General features: G+C 68.4%; 10 protein-coding genes across 10 annotated transcripts; 3 read left to right on the top strand and 7 right to left on the bottom strand.

Annotated features, from left to right (window-relative positions):
- Positions 1–38: 38 nt before the first annotated feature.
- Positions 39–354, bottom strand: MICPUCDRAFT_53557 (uncharacterized protein; the record flags this gene model as incomplete). The annotated part of the gene is made up of 2 exons (XM_003063627.1): positions 39–220; positions 330–354. The coding sequence occupies 2 exons, from the start codon at positions 352–354 to the stop codon at positions 39–41; spliced, it is 207 nt and encodes a 68-aa protein (XP_003063673.1).
- Positions 355–452: 98 nt separating this feature from the next.
- MICPUCDRAFT_53556 (uncharacterized protein) lies at positions 453–1,019 on the bottom strand (the record flags this gene model as incomplete). Its single annotated transcript, XM_003063626.1, has 1 exon — positions 453–1,019. One exon carries the CDS (start codon positions 1,017–1,019, stop codon positions 453–455), a length of 567 nt encoding a protein of 188 aa, XP_003063672.1.
- Positions 1,020–1,278: 259 nt separating this feature from the next.
- Positions 1,279–6,681, bottom strand: UVRBC (exinuclease ABC subunits B and C-containing protein; the record flags this gene model as incomplete). Its single annotated transcript, XM_003063625.1, has 1 exon — positions 1,279–6,681. The coding sequence occupies one exon, from the start codon at positions 6,679–6,681 to the stop codon at positions 1,279–1,281; it is 5,403 nt and encodes a 1,800-aa protein (XP_003063671.1).
- Positions 6,682–6,921: 240 nt separating this feature from the next.
- Positions 6,922–8,681, top strand: MICPUCDRAFT_53554 (uncharacterized protein; the record flags this gene model as incomplete). Its single annotated transcript, XM_003063793.1, has 2 exons — positions 6,922–7,682; positions 7,862–8,681. 2 exons carry the CDS (start codon positions 6,922–6,924, stop codon positions 8,679–8,681), a joined length of 1,581 nt encoding a protein of 526 aa, XP_003063839.1.
- A 67-nt stretch (positions 8,682–8,748) lies between these two features.
- On the bottom strand, positions 8,749–9,675 carry MICPUCDRAFT_53553 (uncharacterized protein; the record flags this gene model as incomplete). Its single annotated transcript, XM_003063624.1, has 1 exon — positions 8,749–9,675. One exon carries the CDS (start codon positions 9,673–9,675, stop codon positions 8,803–8,805), a length of 873 nt encoding a protein of 290 aa, XP_003063670.1. The 3' UTR covers positions 8,749–8,802.
- Positions 9,676–9,904: 229 nt separating this feature from the next.
- MICPUCDRAFT_53552 (uncharacterized protein) lies at positions 9,905–10,987 on the top strand (the record flags this gene model as incomplete). The annotated part of the gene is made up of 1 exon (XM_003063792.1): positions 9,905–10,987. The coding sequence occupies one exon, from the start codon at positions 9,905–9,907 to the stop codon at positions 10,985–10,987; it is 1,083 nt and encodes a 360-aa protein (XP_003063838.1).
- A 166-nt stretch (positions 10,988–11,153) lies between these two features.
- MICPUCDRAFT_53551 (uncharacterized protein) lies at positions 11,154–12,250 on the bottom strand (the record flags this gene model as incomplete). Its single annotated transcript, XM_003063623.1, has 2 exons — positions 11,154–11,606; positions 11,651–12,250. The coding sequence occupies 2 exons, from the start codon at positions 12,248–12,250 to the stop codon at positions 11,154–11,156; spliced, it is 1,053 nt and encodes a 350-aa protein (XP_003063669.1).
- A 247-nt stretch (positions 12,251–12,497) lies between these two features.
- Positions 12,498–12,998, bottom strand: MICPUCDRAFT_6807 (uncharacterized protein; the record flags this gene model as incomplete). The annotated part of the gene is made up of 1 exon (XM_003063622.1): positions 12,498–12,998. A coding segment is annotated over one exon (501 nt), but the record flags the coding sequence as incomplete, so codon positions are not given.
- A 451-nt stretch (positions 12,999–13,449) lies between these two features.
- On the top strand, positions 13,450–15,456 carry MICPUCDRAFT_29935 (uncharacterized protein). Its single transcript, XM_003063791.1, has 2 exons — positions 13,450–13,559; positions 13,715–15,456. The coding sequence occupies exons 1-2, from the start codon at positions 13,494–13,496 to the stop codon at positions 15,383–15,385; spliced, it is 1,737 nt and encodes a 578-aa protein (XP_003063837.1). The 5' UTR covers positions 13,450–13,493; the 3' UTR covers positions 15,386–15,456.
- Positions 15,457–15,481: 25 nt separating this feature from the next.
- On the bottom strand, positions 15,482–16,651 carry MICPUCDRAFT_44969 (uncharacterized protein; the record flags this gene model as incomplete). The annotated part of the gene is made up of 1 exon (XM_003063621.1): positions 15,482–16,651. One exon carries the CDS (start codon positions 16,649–16,651, stop codon positions 15,482–15,484), a length of 1,170 nt encoding a protein of 389 aa, XP_003063667.1.
- Between the last annotated feature and the right edge of the window lie 113 nt (positions 16,652–16,764).

Here is a 16,764-nt window from a genome sequence, read left to right as displayed (position 1 = left end):
GAAAGTACAACTTAAGGTTCACGGTATCGGCTCGTCCCTCACGACGTCTTGCAAGTCTCTTTGTGCGACGGCCAGTCCGCGCGCTGACACTCCTTCCCGCAGTAATACGTTTTTCGACACCCCCCGCACGCTCTCCACGAGACGTCTCGCGCGTCGCACCGACCGCACGTGCGCACTTTCGCGCCTGTCTTCGCGTCCGCGTTTGCGTTTTTTTCGTTTTCTTTGCCATCCGCCGAGCCGCCGGCGCCGCGCGTCTTCTTCGGCTTCGCCTTAAGCTGGTCGGGTCTCGCGTTCGAATTCGAGTCTCGCCTCGTCGCTCGCTGCGCAACCTCCGGCGTCTTGAAAGGAAAACATATGCTGCTCGAACCAATGGCGGCAGTGTACTCGTCGGCGGGCAGCGTGAACTTCATCTCGAGGTGGTCGATCGTCGAGCAGAAGCATCCGACTTGCTCTCACACCCGCTTGCACGTGGAGCGATGCGTGCGAAGGGCAGCCTTCAGGCACGCGACGCCGCAGAAGGCCTCGCCGCACATCGCGCACTCGGAGAAGCACGGCGTCTTGCACTTGTCGCACGGTCGTTTCATCACCGGTCCGTCCGGCATCGAGAAGTCCATGCCGTTCGCGATGATGTCGTTCGAGTATCGCTTCACGAACGACTCCTTGGTGTGCGTCGCGTCCATGTCTGCTGCGCCGACGCTGGATGCGACGAGCCCGGCCCACCCCGCCGTCCTCGCGCACGCTTCGTTCCACTCGCGCGTCGTCGCGCGCTTCTCGCCGAGCGTCACGGAAAGCGCCGCCGCGTTCGCGTTGAACGCCGACCACCGTTGGTCGAGTCGCTTCTGATTCGCGGCGTCCGCGCGAAAGAGGCGCGCCATTTGCGAGATCCCGGGGACGGCTTCGTCGGACTTTCGCAAGACGTCAGCGTAGACGTCGTCGTCGCGGATCCATCGCGGCGAGTGAGGCCACAGCGGAGGGACCCCGCCGAACGCTTTCAGCGCGTCGCCGTAATTCTCCTCCATGTCCACGGCGAGGGCGGCTCGGACGGAGTGACCGTCGCGATCGCTCGAATGATCTGAACGGCTTCCTCGGACCTGTCGACGAATAAACTAACGACAGAAATTTCGAACGACCGTCGGTCCGCGCGCGGCTGGGGGCTTCCCTCGACCGTCGCGCGCGCGTAGACGAGCGATGACTTCACGTACGCAGACCTACGGTATAATAAGATAGCTAAATCTACGTGATGAATAAGGTAAATCACGCGCGGCGCCGCGACCGGCGTCACTCCGCGACGGCGACGGCGATCCCCCCCCTCTCGCCGCCGCCGCCGCCGCCGCCGTCGTCCGACGCGTCCAGCATCTCGCGGAATAACGCGCTCCGCCGCCGTCTTCGATGCGCGCCGAGCGCGACCGCGTGCGACTCGTCCCTCACGAGCCGCAGCAGCACCATCCCCGGGTCGAGGTTCTGCTTCGCTCCGGCGACGTCCTCCGCGGCGCCCGCGCGCACGCGCACGGCGGCGAACCCGTCGCCGTTCTCCCCGGCGGCGGCGGGGACGTACACGGACTCTTCGCCGCTGAGACGACCCTTGGACAACGACGCGAGCGCGACGCGCGGACGCGTCGAGTCGCCGCTCGCGCGCGCGTCTTGGCCCCCGCCGACGCCGACTCCGACTCCTTGCAAGTTCACGATCTCGACGTTCCGCGCGCGCAGCGCCTCCGCCGCGGCCGCGAGCTGCGCCTTCCCACCGTCGATCAGAAGCAAGTCCGGGAGCGGTTTCGATCGAACGCTCCCGACGCGCTTGTACACGGCGGCGTAGATCGCCGCGGGGTCGTCCCCCGGCGCGATGTCGCCGCCGCCTGTTCCGGTGTTCTTGAGCTCGTACCGACGGTGCCCCGCGTTGTCCGCCCTGCCGTCGACGAAGGACACGACGGACGCGGCGGTGGACGACCCGGCGAGGTGGGAGACGTCCACGCCCTCGATCGTGCGAATCGCGACGTCGGACGATGACGACGACGACGCGGCGTCGGACGCGATCGGAAGTCGAAGAACGCGCGCGAGGCCTCGGCTCGCGGCGACGACGTTCGCGGTGCGTCGCGCGGATTCGACCGCGTTCGCGCGCGCGAGCGACGCGAGCGACGTGGGAAGGCCGGGAGGGAGGTCGATCCCGTGCTTGACGTACCTCCTCGGCTGCTTATTAGTCTTCGAATTCAGCGGCGGCGGCGTTCCGGACGCGTCGGCGTCGGCGCCGACGGCGGCGGCGGCGGCGGCGCGAACGACGCGCTCCAACCCGCTCGGGTCCGGCAGCGCGTGCGGCGTGTAGATCGCGTCGGGTACGTCCCGCGCGTTCAAAACGCTCGCACCCTCGCCGTTATCGACGTTGTAGTACGCCTCGAGCGCTCTCTGCGCGGCTTCGCCGAGGACAACCTCCATCGCGACGCGCTCGTCGTCGTCGTCGTCGTCGTCGAATCCGAGCGCGTCGGCTTCCTCCTCCTCCTCCGCCTCCTCTCCCTCGCCGATCCACGCGACGCGCGCGCCGGCGGCGTCGACGACGCTATCCTCCCTCCCCTTCGCGCGTCGCGGTCGCGTCCCCGCCTCCCCGCGTCCCCGCGTCCCCGCGTCCCCGCGTCCCCGCGTCCCTGGCAACGCGACGTCGGCGGTCAACATCCCCGCGATGGTCCCGTCGCGTATCCGCACGATCTGCACCGCGCAGTGCTCCCCCTCGGAGGCGGCGGCGACGACGTCCACGCGCAGCGCGCTCCCTCTGCTGTCCTCCGCGAGCAGCGCGCTCAAAGCGCCCATCGCGGCGTCGCCCGGCGCGGCCGCCGCGCGAATCGACGCCGCGGCGGCGCGCTCGTCTCGCGCGTCGAGCGTCGTCGCGGCGTCTTCCGCGGCTTGGCCGCCGTCGAGCGCCGCGGCGGCGAACGTCGCCGCCTCTCGGAGCGACGCGACCGCGTCGTCGTCGCCGTGGCGCGCGCGGAACGCGAGCGAGCGGAGCGAAAGCGCGCGCTCGAGGTCCCCGAGCGAGCGCATGGCGTCCGCGCGCGTCGGACGGAGCCACGCGCGGACGCCGCCGGGATTCGAACCGCCGACGCCGACGCCGCCGACGGCGGCGGCGACGACGCCGGGCGAGACGCGCCCGCCGACGCCGTCGAGACCGAGTCGGTTCCGGTGCGATGGGGGCGCCGCCACAACGTTGTTCTTCACATCGCCGCCGCCGCCGCCCGCCAAATTCGCCGTCGTCGTCGCTCTCTCCGCCGCGACCGACCCCGCGTCGACGACGAAAAACCTCGGCACCTCGTCCGAAATCGTCGCCACTATGAGCGCCGCGTCCGGCCTCGGCGCGTGCTTCAACAGCACGTTCAACGGCGGTTTAAAGCGCTCGATCAGCCGCGCCTCGAGCGCGAGCGCGTCGCTCTCGCCGCCCGGGGTCAACACGTTGTCTACGCTTCGCGCCTTCGCCGCGAGCGTGCGGTGACGCGGCGAACGTTCGAGCAACGCGGGGGATAAGTACCCGCGCGTTCTGTCGCGTAAATTTTTCGCCTTGCCGACGTAGAGCACCTCGCCGTCCTCCGCGAGCCAGCGGTATATCCCCGTCTTCGCGGGCATGTCCGCGACCGCGCGGCGCAGGGATTCGACGTGGTCGATCGCGTGGCCGTGCGCGGCGAGGACGTCCTCCGCGGCGCGGCGCGCAGCCCGCGGCGCAGCGAACGCGTCATTCTCGTCCGACACGTTCGAATATTCCGACACGTTCTGTGTGTCCGACGTTTCCACCACGGCGTCGGACGACGACGGCGCCGCGAACAGCGCGGCGGTGAACTCCCGCTCCGTGAACCGGTCCCCGAGCGCGGCCCACGCGGCGGCGGGCCCGGAGACGCTCGCGGTGGACTCCAGCTTGGCCCGCGCGGACGCCGCGGCGGCGGCTTTTGCCGCGTCCGCCGCCGCCGTCGCGCCCGCCCGACGCATCCGCCACTTCTTCAGCGCGGCCTCGACCTCTTCGTCGGTCGGACGTTCGAACAACGCTCCGTTCGCGCCGCCCGCGCGCGCGTTCGCGACGACCGCGGCGTGCGCTTTCGCCTCCGCGGCTTGCGTGATCTCCCCTTTCGTCGCCGCGATTTCGTCGGACATGACTTCGAACAAACTCAGCGACGCGCTCGACGACCCGGCGACCGCGTTCTTGGGCGTTATCCCGTGCTTCGCGTTGTGCGCGCTCTGCTTCGCGCGGCGTCTGTCGATCTCGTCGATCGCCTCCGTCATCGCCTCCGTGTACGGCTCGTCCGCGAAGAAGTAGCACTCCCCGCGCGCGTTTCGAGCCGCGCGGCCGTGCATCTGAATCAACGACCGCGAGCTTCGCATGAACCCAGGGACCCCCGCGTCGAGCACCGCGACCAGGCTCACCTGCGGGAGGTCCAAGCCCTCGCGCAGGAGCTGCGCGCCGACGAGGACGTCGATCTCGCCCTGCTGCAACCTCTGCAGCTTCTTCGCGCGCTGCGGCGCGGTGAGTTCGCTGTGCAGCCAATCCGCGCGCGCGCCGCCGAGGCAGTTGAGGTATCCGGCGAGGTCCTCGCAGTCCGCCTTCGTGAGCGCGCAGACGAGGGACGCTTCCCCGCGCGCGGCGCGCTCGCGGACGAGGCGCGCGATCTCGGGGAGCTGCTTCGCGCGCGGGAGGACCGTGACCGGGGGGTCGAGGACGCCGCTCGGGCGGACGACCATGTCGACCATGGAGTGCGACAACGACGACGACGGCGGCGGCGGCGGCGGCGGCGGCGGCGGCGGCGGCGGCGGCGGCGACGACGACGAGAGCACCGCGACCTCGCCGCTCGGCATCACCCGGATCTCTCGTCTCGCCACGTCAACGGACGCTTCTGAATCTGAAGACGATTCCGATTCCGATTCACCCCCGCCGCCGCACCACGCCTCCTCGATCGCCCCCGGGGTCGCGCTCACGAGCAACGCGCGCGGGACCCGCTCCCAAAACTCGTCGAACGTCAGCGGGCGGTTATCCAACGCCGATGGCAGCCTGTACCCTCCGGCGACGAGCCCGAGCTTCCTCGACCGGTCCCCGCCGTGCATCGCCTTGAGCTGAGGGAGCATGACGTGCGACTCGTCCGCGACGAGGAGCCAATCGCGCTTCGGCTTCGAATCGCCGCCGCCGAACGCGCCGCCGGCTTCGGCCGTCGTCGAAAAGTTGAAATAATCCAACAGCGTCACCGGCGGCGCGCCCTCGTCCCTCCCGCCGAGATGCCGGCTGTAGTGCTCCGCGCCAGGGCACCACCCGAGCTCGCGCAGAAGCCCGACGTCCGCCTTTGTGCGCTGCTCGAGACGGTCCGCCTCGATCTGAAGCCCGTTCGCGCGGAGCTCCGCGGACCGCGCGCGCATCTCAGCCTTGATCGCCTCGGCGGCGACGGCGAGGCGCTCGGGCGGGGTGATGTGATGCTGCCGCGGCCAGATCGTGACGCGGTCGGGAGGCGGCGGCAGCGGCTCGCCGTCCGCGGCGGCGCTCACGAAATCCCCTCGTCGTGTCCCTCGCGTCGCTGTCTTCTTCTTCTTCTTCTTCCCCGCGACGGCCACGTCAGCTTCCACGTCAGCTTCCACGTAAGAAGCATCAGCGTCGTACGCGCTCCGCATGCGTCCGAACCCGACCAGCGACCCGTCCGGCGCGACGTCCATCTCCACCGGCGCCTCCTCGTACGGCGGCCACACCGCTATCCGCCGCGCGCCGTCCACGTCAGCGTCTGCCTCGCCCTGCCACGCCCACTGCCCGCGCGACACGCCGTCCCACCGCGCGTCTTTCGTCTCCTCGTACAGGAGCGACTCCGTGAGCCGCCTGGCGACCGCGTCTTGACCCGCGACGCCGAGTCCCGGTACCCCGCGTTCGAAACACAGCCGCGCGTCGACGTAATCGCTCGGCATCCCCATCCCGTAGAGACACGACACGGACGCGACGACGACGACGTCGTCGCTCTCCAGCAGCGCCTTCGTCGCCCTGTGCCTGAGCGCCTCGAGGTCCTTATCGACCGCGCTCCGCTTCTCGACGTACCGCCCGCGCGAGTACGACTCCGGGACGTACAGCGAAAAGTGCGACACGAACAGCTCGACGTGACGACTGTCGCGGAGATACGCGCGGAGCTCGCGCGCCACCTGCGCGGCGAGCGTCTTGTTCGGGACGACGACCAGCGTCGGAATTGGTTTGGGTTGCGACGCGATGACGTTGGCGACGACGAAGGTCTTGCCCGTGCCGGTCGCGCCGCGCAGGCACGTGAAGCGGCGCCGCTCGTCGTGGACGAGTCGCGCGCAGTCTGCGATCGCGGCGGGCTGATCGCCCGCGGGCGCGAACGGCGCGCGCACGGAGGAGGAGGAGGACGCGGGCGGATCCGCGGGCGGCGACGAGGACGACGCCGCCGCCGCGACGTCGTCGTCGCCTCCTCGCAGCGCCGCGGTCGCGCGTCCGCGCCAAGGAGGACCGAGGAGGTCGCCCCCGCGACCTCCCGCGAGACGACGACGATGATGATTTTGTATCTGTTGTTGGCGCGCGATCGTCGCGAGCGATCGCTCTGGTGGGGCGACCCATCGCTGCGCGGACGACGCGCGGCGGCGCCCGCGCGCGACCGCGTCCGCGAGCGCGCGATTCAGTCGGCGCATGTTGCCGTTGCCGTGCGTGTTGTTCGCGCGTCCGCACGCGCTCATTCGCCCTGGACGCGCGACGCCGACTGCCGCGCGCGTCGTCGTCGTCGACGTCGACTCCAGAAGTGCCGATCGGATCTTCCAGGTTCTGTTTCCCGCGTTTTCATCGGAGGTGTCTGGTTGAATGGTATCGGCGATGGCGACGGCCAGTTCGGCTTCGCCCGCTCGCCGCCGCCGACGCGCGCACACCCGCGGCGCACGACCGCACCGCATCACGCCCCCGCCGCCGCCGACTCGACGAACATGTCCGCGTTCGCCGTCGCGTCCTCGGCCGCGCGCGCCGCGCCGCCGCGCCGCGCCGCCGCCGCCGCCGCCGCGAAGCCTCGCGGCGCGAGCGCCGTCGTCAAGCCTCTCGGCGGCGCGCGGCGATCGGCCGTCGCGACGCGCGCGAAGGACGACTTCCAACCGGAGACGGACCTCGAGCTGAGCGACCTCACCGCCATCTCACCCATCGACGGGAGGTACGGCGCGAAGGTGAAGGTGCTGAGGGCGTGCTTCTCCGAGTACGCGCTCGTTCGCGCGCGCGTCATCGTCGAGGTGCGATGGCTTCAAAAGCTCGCGTCCATCCCGCAGATCGCCGAGGTGCCCCCTCTCAGCGACGAGGCGAACCAATTCCTCGAGGACTTCCTCGCGAACTTCTCCCCCGCGGACGCCGCGGAGGTCAAGAAGGTGGAGCGAACGACGAACCACGACGTCAAGGCGGTCGAGTACGTCATCAAAGACCGGATCGCTTCGAACCCGGAGCTCCACGCCGTCACCGAGTTCGTCCACTTCGCGTGCACGTCCGAGGACATCAACAACCTCTCCCACGCGCTCATGCTGCGCTCCGGGATCGCCGCGACGACGCCGCTGATGGACGACATCATCTCGAAGATCGCGGAGATGGCGGAGACGGAGGCGGCGACGCCGATGATGAGCCGGACGCACGGGCAGCCCGCGTCGCCGACGACGCTCGGGAAGGAGTTCGCCAACGTCGCGTACAGGCGCGTTCTAGTATCACACCGGTCCCCGTACGACCGCGTTCGCGTGGTGAACGCCGATCCTTAAGGACTTTCTCTCCCAGCGATTATCTCCGCCCATCACCCCTCGCTTTCAATCCCGACACTCCTCGACGCCTTTCAACTCCGCTTCTGACGCCTTTCAACTCAACCCCGACGTCGCTTCGTATTTGAACGGCCCGCAGGCTCGCGCGGCAGCGGAAACAGGTGGACGCGGTGCCGCTGTACGGCAAGATGGCCGGCGCGGTGGGGTGTTACAACGCGCACATGTCCGCGTACCCGGACGTGGACTGGCAGAAGGTCGCGGAGGAGTTCGTGACGGATTTGGGTCTGACGTGGCAGCCGTACGTGACGCAGATCGAGCCGCACGATTACATGGCGGAGCTCTTCTCTGCGGTGTCGCGGTTTAACACCATCGTCCTGGACCTCGATCGAGACATCTGGAGTTACATCTCCATCGGGTACTTCAAGCAGAAGACGATCGCGGGCGAGGTCGGCAGCAGCACGATGCCGCACAAGGTAAACCCGATCGACTTCGAGAACAGCGAGGGGAACGTCGGACTCGCGAACGCGATGTTCGAACACCTGGGCGCCAAGCTCCCGGTGTCGCGGTGGCAGCGCGACCTCACCGACTCCACGGTGTTGCGCAACCTCGGCACCGGGTTCGGGTACTCCATGATCGCGTACCAGAGCACGCTGCGGGGTTTATCGAAGCTCGAGACGAACGCGGACGCGATGGCGGCGGATTTGGACCGGAACTGGGAGGTGCTCGCGGAGCCGATTCAGACGGTGATGCGCAGGCACGGAGTGGAGAAGCCGTACGAGAAGCTCAAGGAGCTGACGCGCGGGCGACGCGTCGACCGCGACGGGATGCGCGAGTTCGTGGAGACGCTGGAGATCCCGGACGAGTCCAAGGCGCGGTTGATGGATCTCACCCCGGCGACGTACATCGGAAACGCGGTCGCGCAGGCGAAGGACATCCTCGCGCGAGTCAAGGCGCTGTGATGATGATTTGGTGACTGTGATTTATTTCGGAAGACGTGCGCGTCGACGTACAGTATACGACTCTTATAAACCGATCAAACGATTGCGTTATGTATACATTCGCTTCCCGCGTCTACAGTCATCACACGAACTGCGACGCGGAGTCGTAGGTCCGGAAGCTGTCCAGCATCCTCCCCAACGTCGCTCTCTCCGCGGCGTACGCGCGGTCCGGCGCCGACACCACGAACGCGAACAGCCGCCCCGTGTTGTCCACCGTGATTTTCACCCCGTAACTGCTCCCCGTCGCGCCGCCGGAGATGTCGAACGACGCGTACTCCCGCGCGTCCGCGCCGCTCTTCGTCACGCTCCGCTTGATCTCCCCCGTGGTGATCGCCTCCTGGAGCTTCGCGTCCGCGCCCGCGATCGCGTTCAAGGCTTTGTCCGTGAGGTCGAACGCGGCGCCGTCCTCTCCCGCGCGGTTGAGCGTCAGGCACACGGCTCGCACCGCGCCCCTGGACCCGGACTTGACCCACCGCGAGTCCTGCCCGCCCGCGCCTTTCTCCACCTTGGACGGCGCCTCCTCGACCCAGTCGCTCGGGACGTCGTACGAGTACTTCGCCTTATCCGGGGTGGTTCCGCCGAGATAGCCGTACGTCGCGGGCGGCGACGCGGCGCCGTAGAAGGTGGCGAACGTGACCGGGCCGGACGACGCGTCGCCGGCGGAGCCGGCGTCGACGCCGTACGCCGCGAGCGCGGGGTTCGCGCGCGCGAGGGCGGGGAGGATCGCGGCGGTCGCGGTCGCGAGCGAGAGGGCGAGCGTCTCGCGGCGCGATGGCGTCGGAGGAGGCGCCGCGTCCGTCTCGGAGGAGGAGGAGGGCGTGGACGATCGCGACGATCCCGTCGCGCGCGCGACGACGACGACCGCGGGCGATCGGGCTCGCGCGGACGACTTCCGGAACGACGCGGGCGACGCGCGCGCGGCGACGCCGCCGACCGTGGACGCGATCGCGAGCATGACGACGAGGTGCGGTGCGGCGGCGGGGAGGGAAGCGAGGATCGACGGCGCCGTGCGGCGTCGCTGTGACGACGCGGACGACGCGTCGACGGACGACGACGCGGCGATCGCCTCTGCTCGTCCAGTCAGCAGCATCCGCGCGCGATGCGTGATGATCCCGAAAAGCGAAAACCTGCATCGGATTCCGCCCGCCCCGCCCCACTCCGTCTCCGCGCGCCCCCACGCGTGGATGTCCGCGTGCGTCGCTCGAGCGGCGAGCGCATCGCACTCGTCGTTCACGGGCCGCCGCGCGCCGCGACCGCGTCGACGCGCGCGCATGTCCCCCGCGTTCGTCCGCGCGGCGAAGGGCGATGGCGATGCCGGTGCCGACGTCTTCGAGAAGTTCCCGCAGTCCGAGAAGCGCCACTACGCCAAGGATCCTGTGCCGCGCCGCGTCGTCGTCCTGTGCCACGGCGTCACGTCGCGCGAGTCCGCGGGGTTATTCTCGGCGAACAACCTCCTGCAAGGCCGCGTGGACGTGTGGTGTCGGTGCGTGTCCGCGGCGCTCTACCTCAGCGACGGCATCCGCCGCGACACGATCGTCTCCCTGATCCTCAGGGACGGCGACGGCGACGGCGACGGCGAGAAGAACGATGATGAGAACGGCGAAGGAGGAGGAGGAGGAGGAAAGTGCCGCGTCGTGAGCGTCAACGGCGGCGAGGTCGTCGGCCTCGCTCCCGACGAGGCCACGATCGCGCGCGTGCTGCAGCGAGCGCTGCAGCACGCGTCGCTCGACGCGCTGAGCGCGCTGGGGTTCTCCGAGGACGACGACGGCGACGACGACGGCGGCGGCGGCGAAAAGTCGCCGCGGAACGCGGAGAAGCGCCGCGCCGGATGGCTCGCGAAACAGCCCGGCAGCCGCGGCCCCGTCCCCGGGGTCGCCGTGGAGGACCACCCGAGCCTCGAGGCGTGCCTCGACGCCGTCGTGCGCGGTGGGAAACACAAAGAAAACGGCGAAGAAGGGACCGTTTTCGTGCTCGACCTCAGCGGCGCGTCGATGATCGTGTTGCTCTCGGCGGCGGACGGCGCCGGCAAGCTGGCGCCCGGGGCCACGTTCGTGCTGGGCGACGACGCCGGGCTGACGGCGAGAGAGATGGCGCTGCTCGAGAACGCGCACGGCGCGGCGGTTGGGAGGGTCGCGTTCAGGACCTTGATGGCGAGTCATTGCATCGTGTTGGCGCACAACGCGTTGGATCTGCGGCTCGACGTGCCGCCGATGCCGTCGAGGAATAAGCCGCCGAAGCCCCCAATACCGCTAGGGTGGGGGTCCTAGAAACAGACCTCGCCTCCAATGCCTGATATGATGAATTAAACTCACTACTCGCACTCGCCCTAAAGAGTCCGCCGGTCGTCAAGTGAGCGACCGTCGAATACTGCGAACGCTATTAATATGATTACCCACCTTCGTTAACGATCGATCGATCGATCGCGACGGTCGGTTAACTCCCTTTCTCTATCGCGTCGAGCTTCCCGCTCCCGAAGCTGCCGCTGCGCCGATCGAGCGTCAGCGCGCCCTTGGACGGCCACCCGAAGAGCCTTCGCATTCTCAACTCCGCGAGCCGCCCCGCGCGCGTCCGCCGCGCCGCCGCGACGGCCGCGGCGACCAACGCCGCCACCGCGACCGTTACGAACACCAAAACGCTCGCACCGCCGCCGTTACCATCCATCATCACGCGCTCGTCCCACGGCCCGCCGCTCCGCGCGGCGAACGACACCGCCGCGCCGAGGGCCCAGTCCACGTCCACCCCGCCGACGGCGTTGCTGAGAGCCGTTCCATACGAAGCGACGTCGGGGTGGAGTTCAAAGGCGTCAGATTTGGGATTGAAAGGCAACGCGGTCGGTGATTGAAAGCGAGGGACCCTGGGCGGAGAGAAACGACGGGAGAGAAAGTCCTTAAGAAACGGCGTACACCACGCGAACGCAGTCGTATGGGGACCAGCGCGAGGAGAACGCGCCTGAACGCGATCTTCGTCTCCTCGCGCAGTCCCACCGCGTCCCCGAGCGCGGCGGCGATGAACGCCGCGCTGAAACAGTACTTCCGCAGCTCGTCCTCGCCGTCCTTACCGGACGATCGCGTCCGCACGAGCGTGTCCCAGTCCGCGGCGCAGATCTCCTCGCCCGCGCTCGCGACGTCCGCGACGGACGCCTTCTCCGGGAGCCCCAAGAAGCGCGCGGTGTGATGAAAATTTTCCGTCGCGATGAACCGCCCGCGAAGCGTCGGCTGAAACGGCCGCGGGTGTCGTCCCACGCCGCACGACGCGTGCGGACACGCGTCGTGCACGCCCAGCAGTCGACGCGCGGCCTCCCTGCACGCGGTGAAGTTCCCGTCGCCGCCGTCTTTCTTCCCTCGCGGCGCGCACGGATCCCCCGCGCCGCCGCCGCCGAATACTCCGAATCCGAATACTCCTCGCGACCGCACAGCTGTGCGACCCTCCCTCCTCCGCCCCCCAGCACCCCGCATCGCCATCTCGTGCGCCTCCATCGCGCTCTCCTGCCCCAACCCCAGCGCGCTGTGCGTGTACACCCTGTGCGTCATCCCCCCGATCGTCAGACTCTCCACGTGCGCGCTCGGCACGTCCTCCTCCGGCGCCCCCTCGAACGTCACCTGCAGCGAGGGTCGTCGTCGGGGTGAGTTGAAAGGCGTCAGATGGAGTTGAAAGGCGTCGATGGCGGGGATTGAAAGCGAGGCGTGGGCGGAGAGAAACGCCGGGAAAAGTCCTTAAGGATCGGCGTTCACCACGCGGACGGGGTCATATGGGGACCAGTGTGAAGATAGAACGCGCCTGCAGCGACGCGCCGCCGAGCTCGAGCACACCGAGATGCTTGGACGTCACCTCCCCGAGCGTCCCGCCCGCGTAGTTCGCGGCGACCCACGCGTACAGCCCCTCCTTGCTCCCGGGCAACACGTACGCGTAGCGCGGCGAGAACTGGAACGACGATTGCGCGCGCAGGGCGTCGACGCACGACGCGAGGACGCGCCGCGACGCGCGCGGGTTCTTCGTCGACAGCTCGCGGACGCCGCCCGTGGCGAGAAGCATGAGCGGCGTGTCCGCGCGCGCGTCCTCCGGGACGAGCGTTCGCGCAAAGTCGAACAGCGGGCGCAGCGACGCGCCCGCGGACGCGGGGTCGTCCGCGAACGAGGAGAGGCCGGGAACGACGCGCATGACGCCCTCGGCCTTCACGCGCGGCATGCGTTTAGACGCGCGCCGCAGATCGACGGCGTCGCGCACGCTGAAGACGTGCGCGCGGGAGCCGCTGCTGCCGGCGTCGACGACGACGAGGTACCGCGGCGCGTCGTCTCCCTCGAGAGGCGACGACGACGGCGACGACGACGAAGACGACGACGAAGACGCGAGCGACGACGACGACGACGACGACGACGGCGACGGCGTGACGCGCCACACGATCCACGCGAGGAGGAGAAGAGGGAGCGTCGTCGTCCGCGCGCGATGCCGTCGCGCCCGCGCCTCGCGTCGCTCCGCGCGCGCGTCGCGCTCGATCGCCGCCTCGCGCGACGGCGAGGAGGAGGAGGGCCCCGCCGGCGGCTTCGTCGACGGGGCCCCGCGCCCGGACGCGGTCTGCATCGCGCCCTCCGCCGCGCGCGTCGCGGTGTCGTCGAAGGCTCCCGAAGAAGCCGCGGGCCGTCCGACAGCTGGCGCTGGCGGACTCGCGCGAGCGCGCGTCGATCGGCCGAGAGCAGAGCGCGAGCCTCGCGCGGCGCCAGAAATTCGGTCGCGCGACCGTCGCACGGTGTGTAACCGCGACGCGCGTCGATCACCATGAGCGGCGCGTTCAAATCCCGCGACGAGCACCGCAGGGCGCAGGAGCTCGAGGAGGCTCGTAAGGTACGCCGCGCGCCCGACGCCCACGCCGCGCGATTCGTCGCATTCATTCAGCCCCTTTCCCTCTCGAGATCTCGCCGAATCAGCGGGCGCCGAGTTTAGGGTTCCCCCGCGATCGGCGCTGACCCCCCACCCCACCACTCATCGCGATCGCACAGGCCGGTCTCGCCCCCGCGGAGCTCGATGAGGACGGGAACGAGATCAACCCGCACATCCCGCAGTTCATGGCCGCGGCGCCGTGGTACCTGTCGCAGAACAAGCCGGGCCTGAAGCATCAGAAAGCCTTCAACCTCGTCGAGAAAGAGGGCGGGGACTGGTACAAGCGCGGCGTGAAGACGTTCCAGGCGACGAAGTTCCGCAAGGGCGCGTGCGAGAACTGCGGCGCGATGACGCACAAGAAGAAGGACTGCGTGGAGCGCCCGAGGAAAGCGGGCGCGGCCAAGACGGGGAAGAACATCGCCGCGGACGAGCTCATCCAAGCCGACGTCGACCTCAACTACGACGGCAAGCGCGATCGGTACAACGGCTTCGACGCGAGCGACTACTCGAGGGTCGTCGACAGGTTCGACAAGGCGGAGGCGCTGAAGCAAGAGGTGGCGAAGAAGAAGGAGCTCGAGCGCGCGTACCGGAAAGCGAACCGCGCCGACGGAGACGTCCCCGAAGAGAAGGACGAAGACGACGCCGCCGAGTCCAGCGACAGCGACGACGACGCGAAAGTAGAGGACGCGGACGCGCAGGGGTTCATGAAGGTCACGAAGCGCGTGCGCAGCGCGGGCGGCGGCGCGTCGATGACGGTGAGAAACCTCCGGATTCGCGAGGACACGGCGAAGTACCTGCGCAACTTGGACCTCTCCTCGGCGTACTACGACCCCAAGACGCGGTCGATGCGCGAGAACCCGACGCCGAACAACGACCCGTCGGAGCAATTCTACGTCGGGGATAACGTCACGCGGAAGACCGGGGACACGCTCGGGTTCGAGCGTCTGAACGGCCACGCGTTCGACGCGTATCAGAAGGGCCAGGAGATTCACATGCAGGCGGCGCCGTCGCAGGCGGAGCTCCTGTACAAGCAGTTCAAGGAGAAGAAGGACAAGCTCACGGGGGTGACGAAGGATAAGATTTTGGAAAAGTACGGCAACGCCGCGTCGGCGGACCCCGCGCCGGAGGGTTTACTTCTCGGACAGACGGAGCAGTACGTGGAGTACGACCGCGCGGGAAGGCTCGTGAAGGGGGGCGAGAGGGTGGTGCTCAAGTCGCGCTACGAGGAGGACGTCTACGAGCAAAACCACAAGAGCGTGTGGGGGTCGTACTGGCACGCGGGGCAGTGGGGGTACGCGTGCTGCCGGTCGTTCTCGAAGAACGCGTACTGCACCGGGATTCGAGGGATCGAAGCCTCGAACGCGAGCGCGGATCTCATGAAGGACAACCTCGCGGCGAGAGAGGCGGCGATGGACGCGAAGAAAAAAGAGGAGGAGGAGGAGGAAGCCGCCGCCGCCGCCGCCGCCGCGACGGGCGGAGAGAAGAAGAAGAAGACGAAGAACCCGTTCGAGGCGAAGAAGGACATGTGGGGCGGCGACGTCGAGGAGGACGTCGCGCTGGACCCGAAGAAGCTCATGGAGGCGCTGAGGAAGGAAGACGCGCGGTTGAAAGAAGGCGACGACGACGACGACGGCGACGGAGGGAAGGGCGATCGCAAACGCGGGTACAACGTGAACCACGAGGTGGACGTCACCGAGGAGGAGATGGAGGCGTACCGGCTGAAACGGAGTCGGAAGGACGACCCGATGAACGCCCCGGACGCGGGCACGAAAGGGTACGATCTCGTGTAGGAGCCGCGCGCCGCGCTGTACTGTAGTAGTCGGATGACGCATTGTATTAGTTCTCACGCTACGAGTAAAAGAAACAAACGCGATCGCGCGCGCCCGTCACGCCATCGTCGCGAGCGTGGGAATCTCCTCCTGCAACGACTCCCCCACGCTCTTCACCTTCTCGATCCACCCGTCCAAACGCACGCTCAGCTCCTTGATCTGCGGCTTCAACAAAACCCGCGGCGTGACCCACGTCACGTTCACCTTCCCTTCCACCTGATCGATCACCCCCTCGATGAGCCTCACGGAGAGCGCCTTCATGAGCAGGTACTCCACCCCGTCCACGCCGAGCTTCGTCCGCGCCGCGATGTCCGCGATTGAGATCTCGCGGCACTCCGCGGGGAGCTCGAACAGAATCTGCAGCAGACACAGGATCGTGATCTTCTCCCTGAGCTTCCGCTCGTTCGCCACGAGCGCGGGCTGCGCGTTTAGCGACGCGGCGTGCTTCACGCACAACGCGTCGTACGCCGCCATGTCCCCCGAGTTGAACGCGGCGACGAGCGACTTGAGCCACGCGAACGCGGTGTCGTCGATCGCGGTCATGATCGGGTGCGCGATGAGCTCCGCGAAGTCGTACGAGTCGTCGCCCAGGAGCGCGGCGAGGGAGAGATCCACCGCGAGATCGCGTCGCGTCTCCGCCGGCAGCGTGTCGCTCGAGACGTACGCGAGGTAGAGCATCCCGGTTCGGTAAAACTCCGAGAAGTGCTGCTTGCTCTTGTGGTACTGCGCGTTGACGTAGTGAAACGCCGCGCTGACCGAGGGGTCCACGGACGGGAGGGCGTCCAGCGCAGCCTTGCCCTCTTCGATCATCTTTCTCGCGTCGGCGGCGGCGCCCTCGTGCACTTTTAACAGAGCGACGTGCATCTTCAGGTATAAGATGGGCTCCTCGTGCCCGCGCTGTTTCTGGTCCGCGATCTTCGTGATGACGTCGTCCATGAACTGCGCCGCGGCGAGGCGATCGGCGTACCTCGACGACACCGCGACCGCGATGTGCCCGAGCTTCAGCGGCGAGATCCGGTGCTCGAAGTCCGTGATGAAGTTGTGGTACAGGTTCACGAGGAGATCGCCCGTCTGGAACTTCGGCAGCGCGACCGCCTCCTCGAGCTTCAGCGTGAGCTCGTGCCACAGCCTCTTCTCGTACAGCGTCTTCATCTCCTCGAGGAGGTCCTTCAGGTCCGCGTGCGCGGAGAGCATGGAGCCGAGGTACGCCTCGACCTGGCCGGACATGACGACGTACACGCGAGATCCGCCGCTCTGGAGGAGCGCACTCTTTCACGTATTAGATCTGGCCGTCGCCCGCTCGTTTCCCCGGGTTCGCGCGTCCTCGCCGCGCGACGGCG

This window comes from Micromonas pusilla (assembly GCF_000151265.4).
Source record: "Micromonas pusilla CCMP1545 genomic scaffold MICPUCscaffold_15, whole genome shotgun sequence".
Taxonomy (NCBI): Eukaryota; Viridiplantae; Chlorophyta; class Mamiellophyceae; order Mamiellales; family Mamiellaceae; genus Micromonas; species Micromonas pusilla.
Note: the sequence above shows the minus strand (reverse complement) of the source record. Positions and strands in the feature narration are given on the sequence as shown.

Excerpts from the sequence above, each read along its gene's own strand:
- MICPUCDRAFT_29935 (XM_003063791.1), top strand. The coding sequence starts at position 13,494 with ATGAGCGGCGCGTTCAAATCCCGCGACGAGCACCGCAGGGCGCAGGAG. Across the intron at positions 13,560-13,714 it reads AGCTCGAGGAGGCTCGTAAG|GCCGGTCTCGCCCCCGCGGA; the intron begins GTACGCCGCGCG and ends GCGATCGCACAG.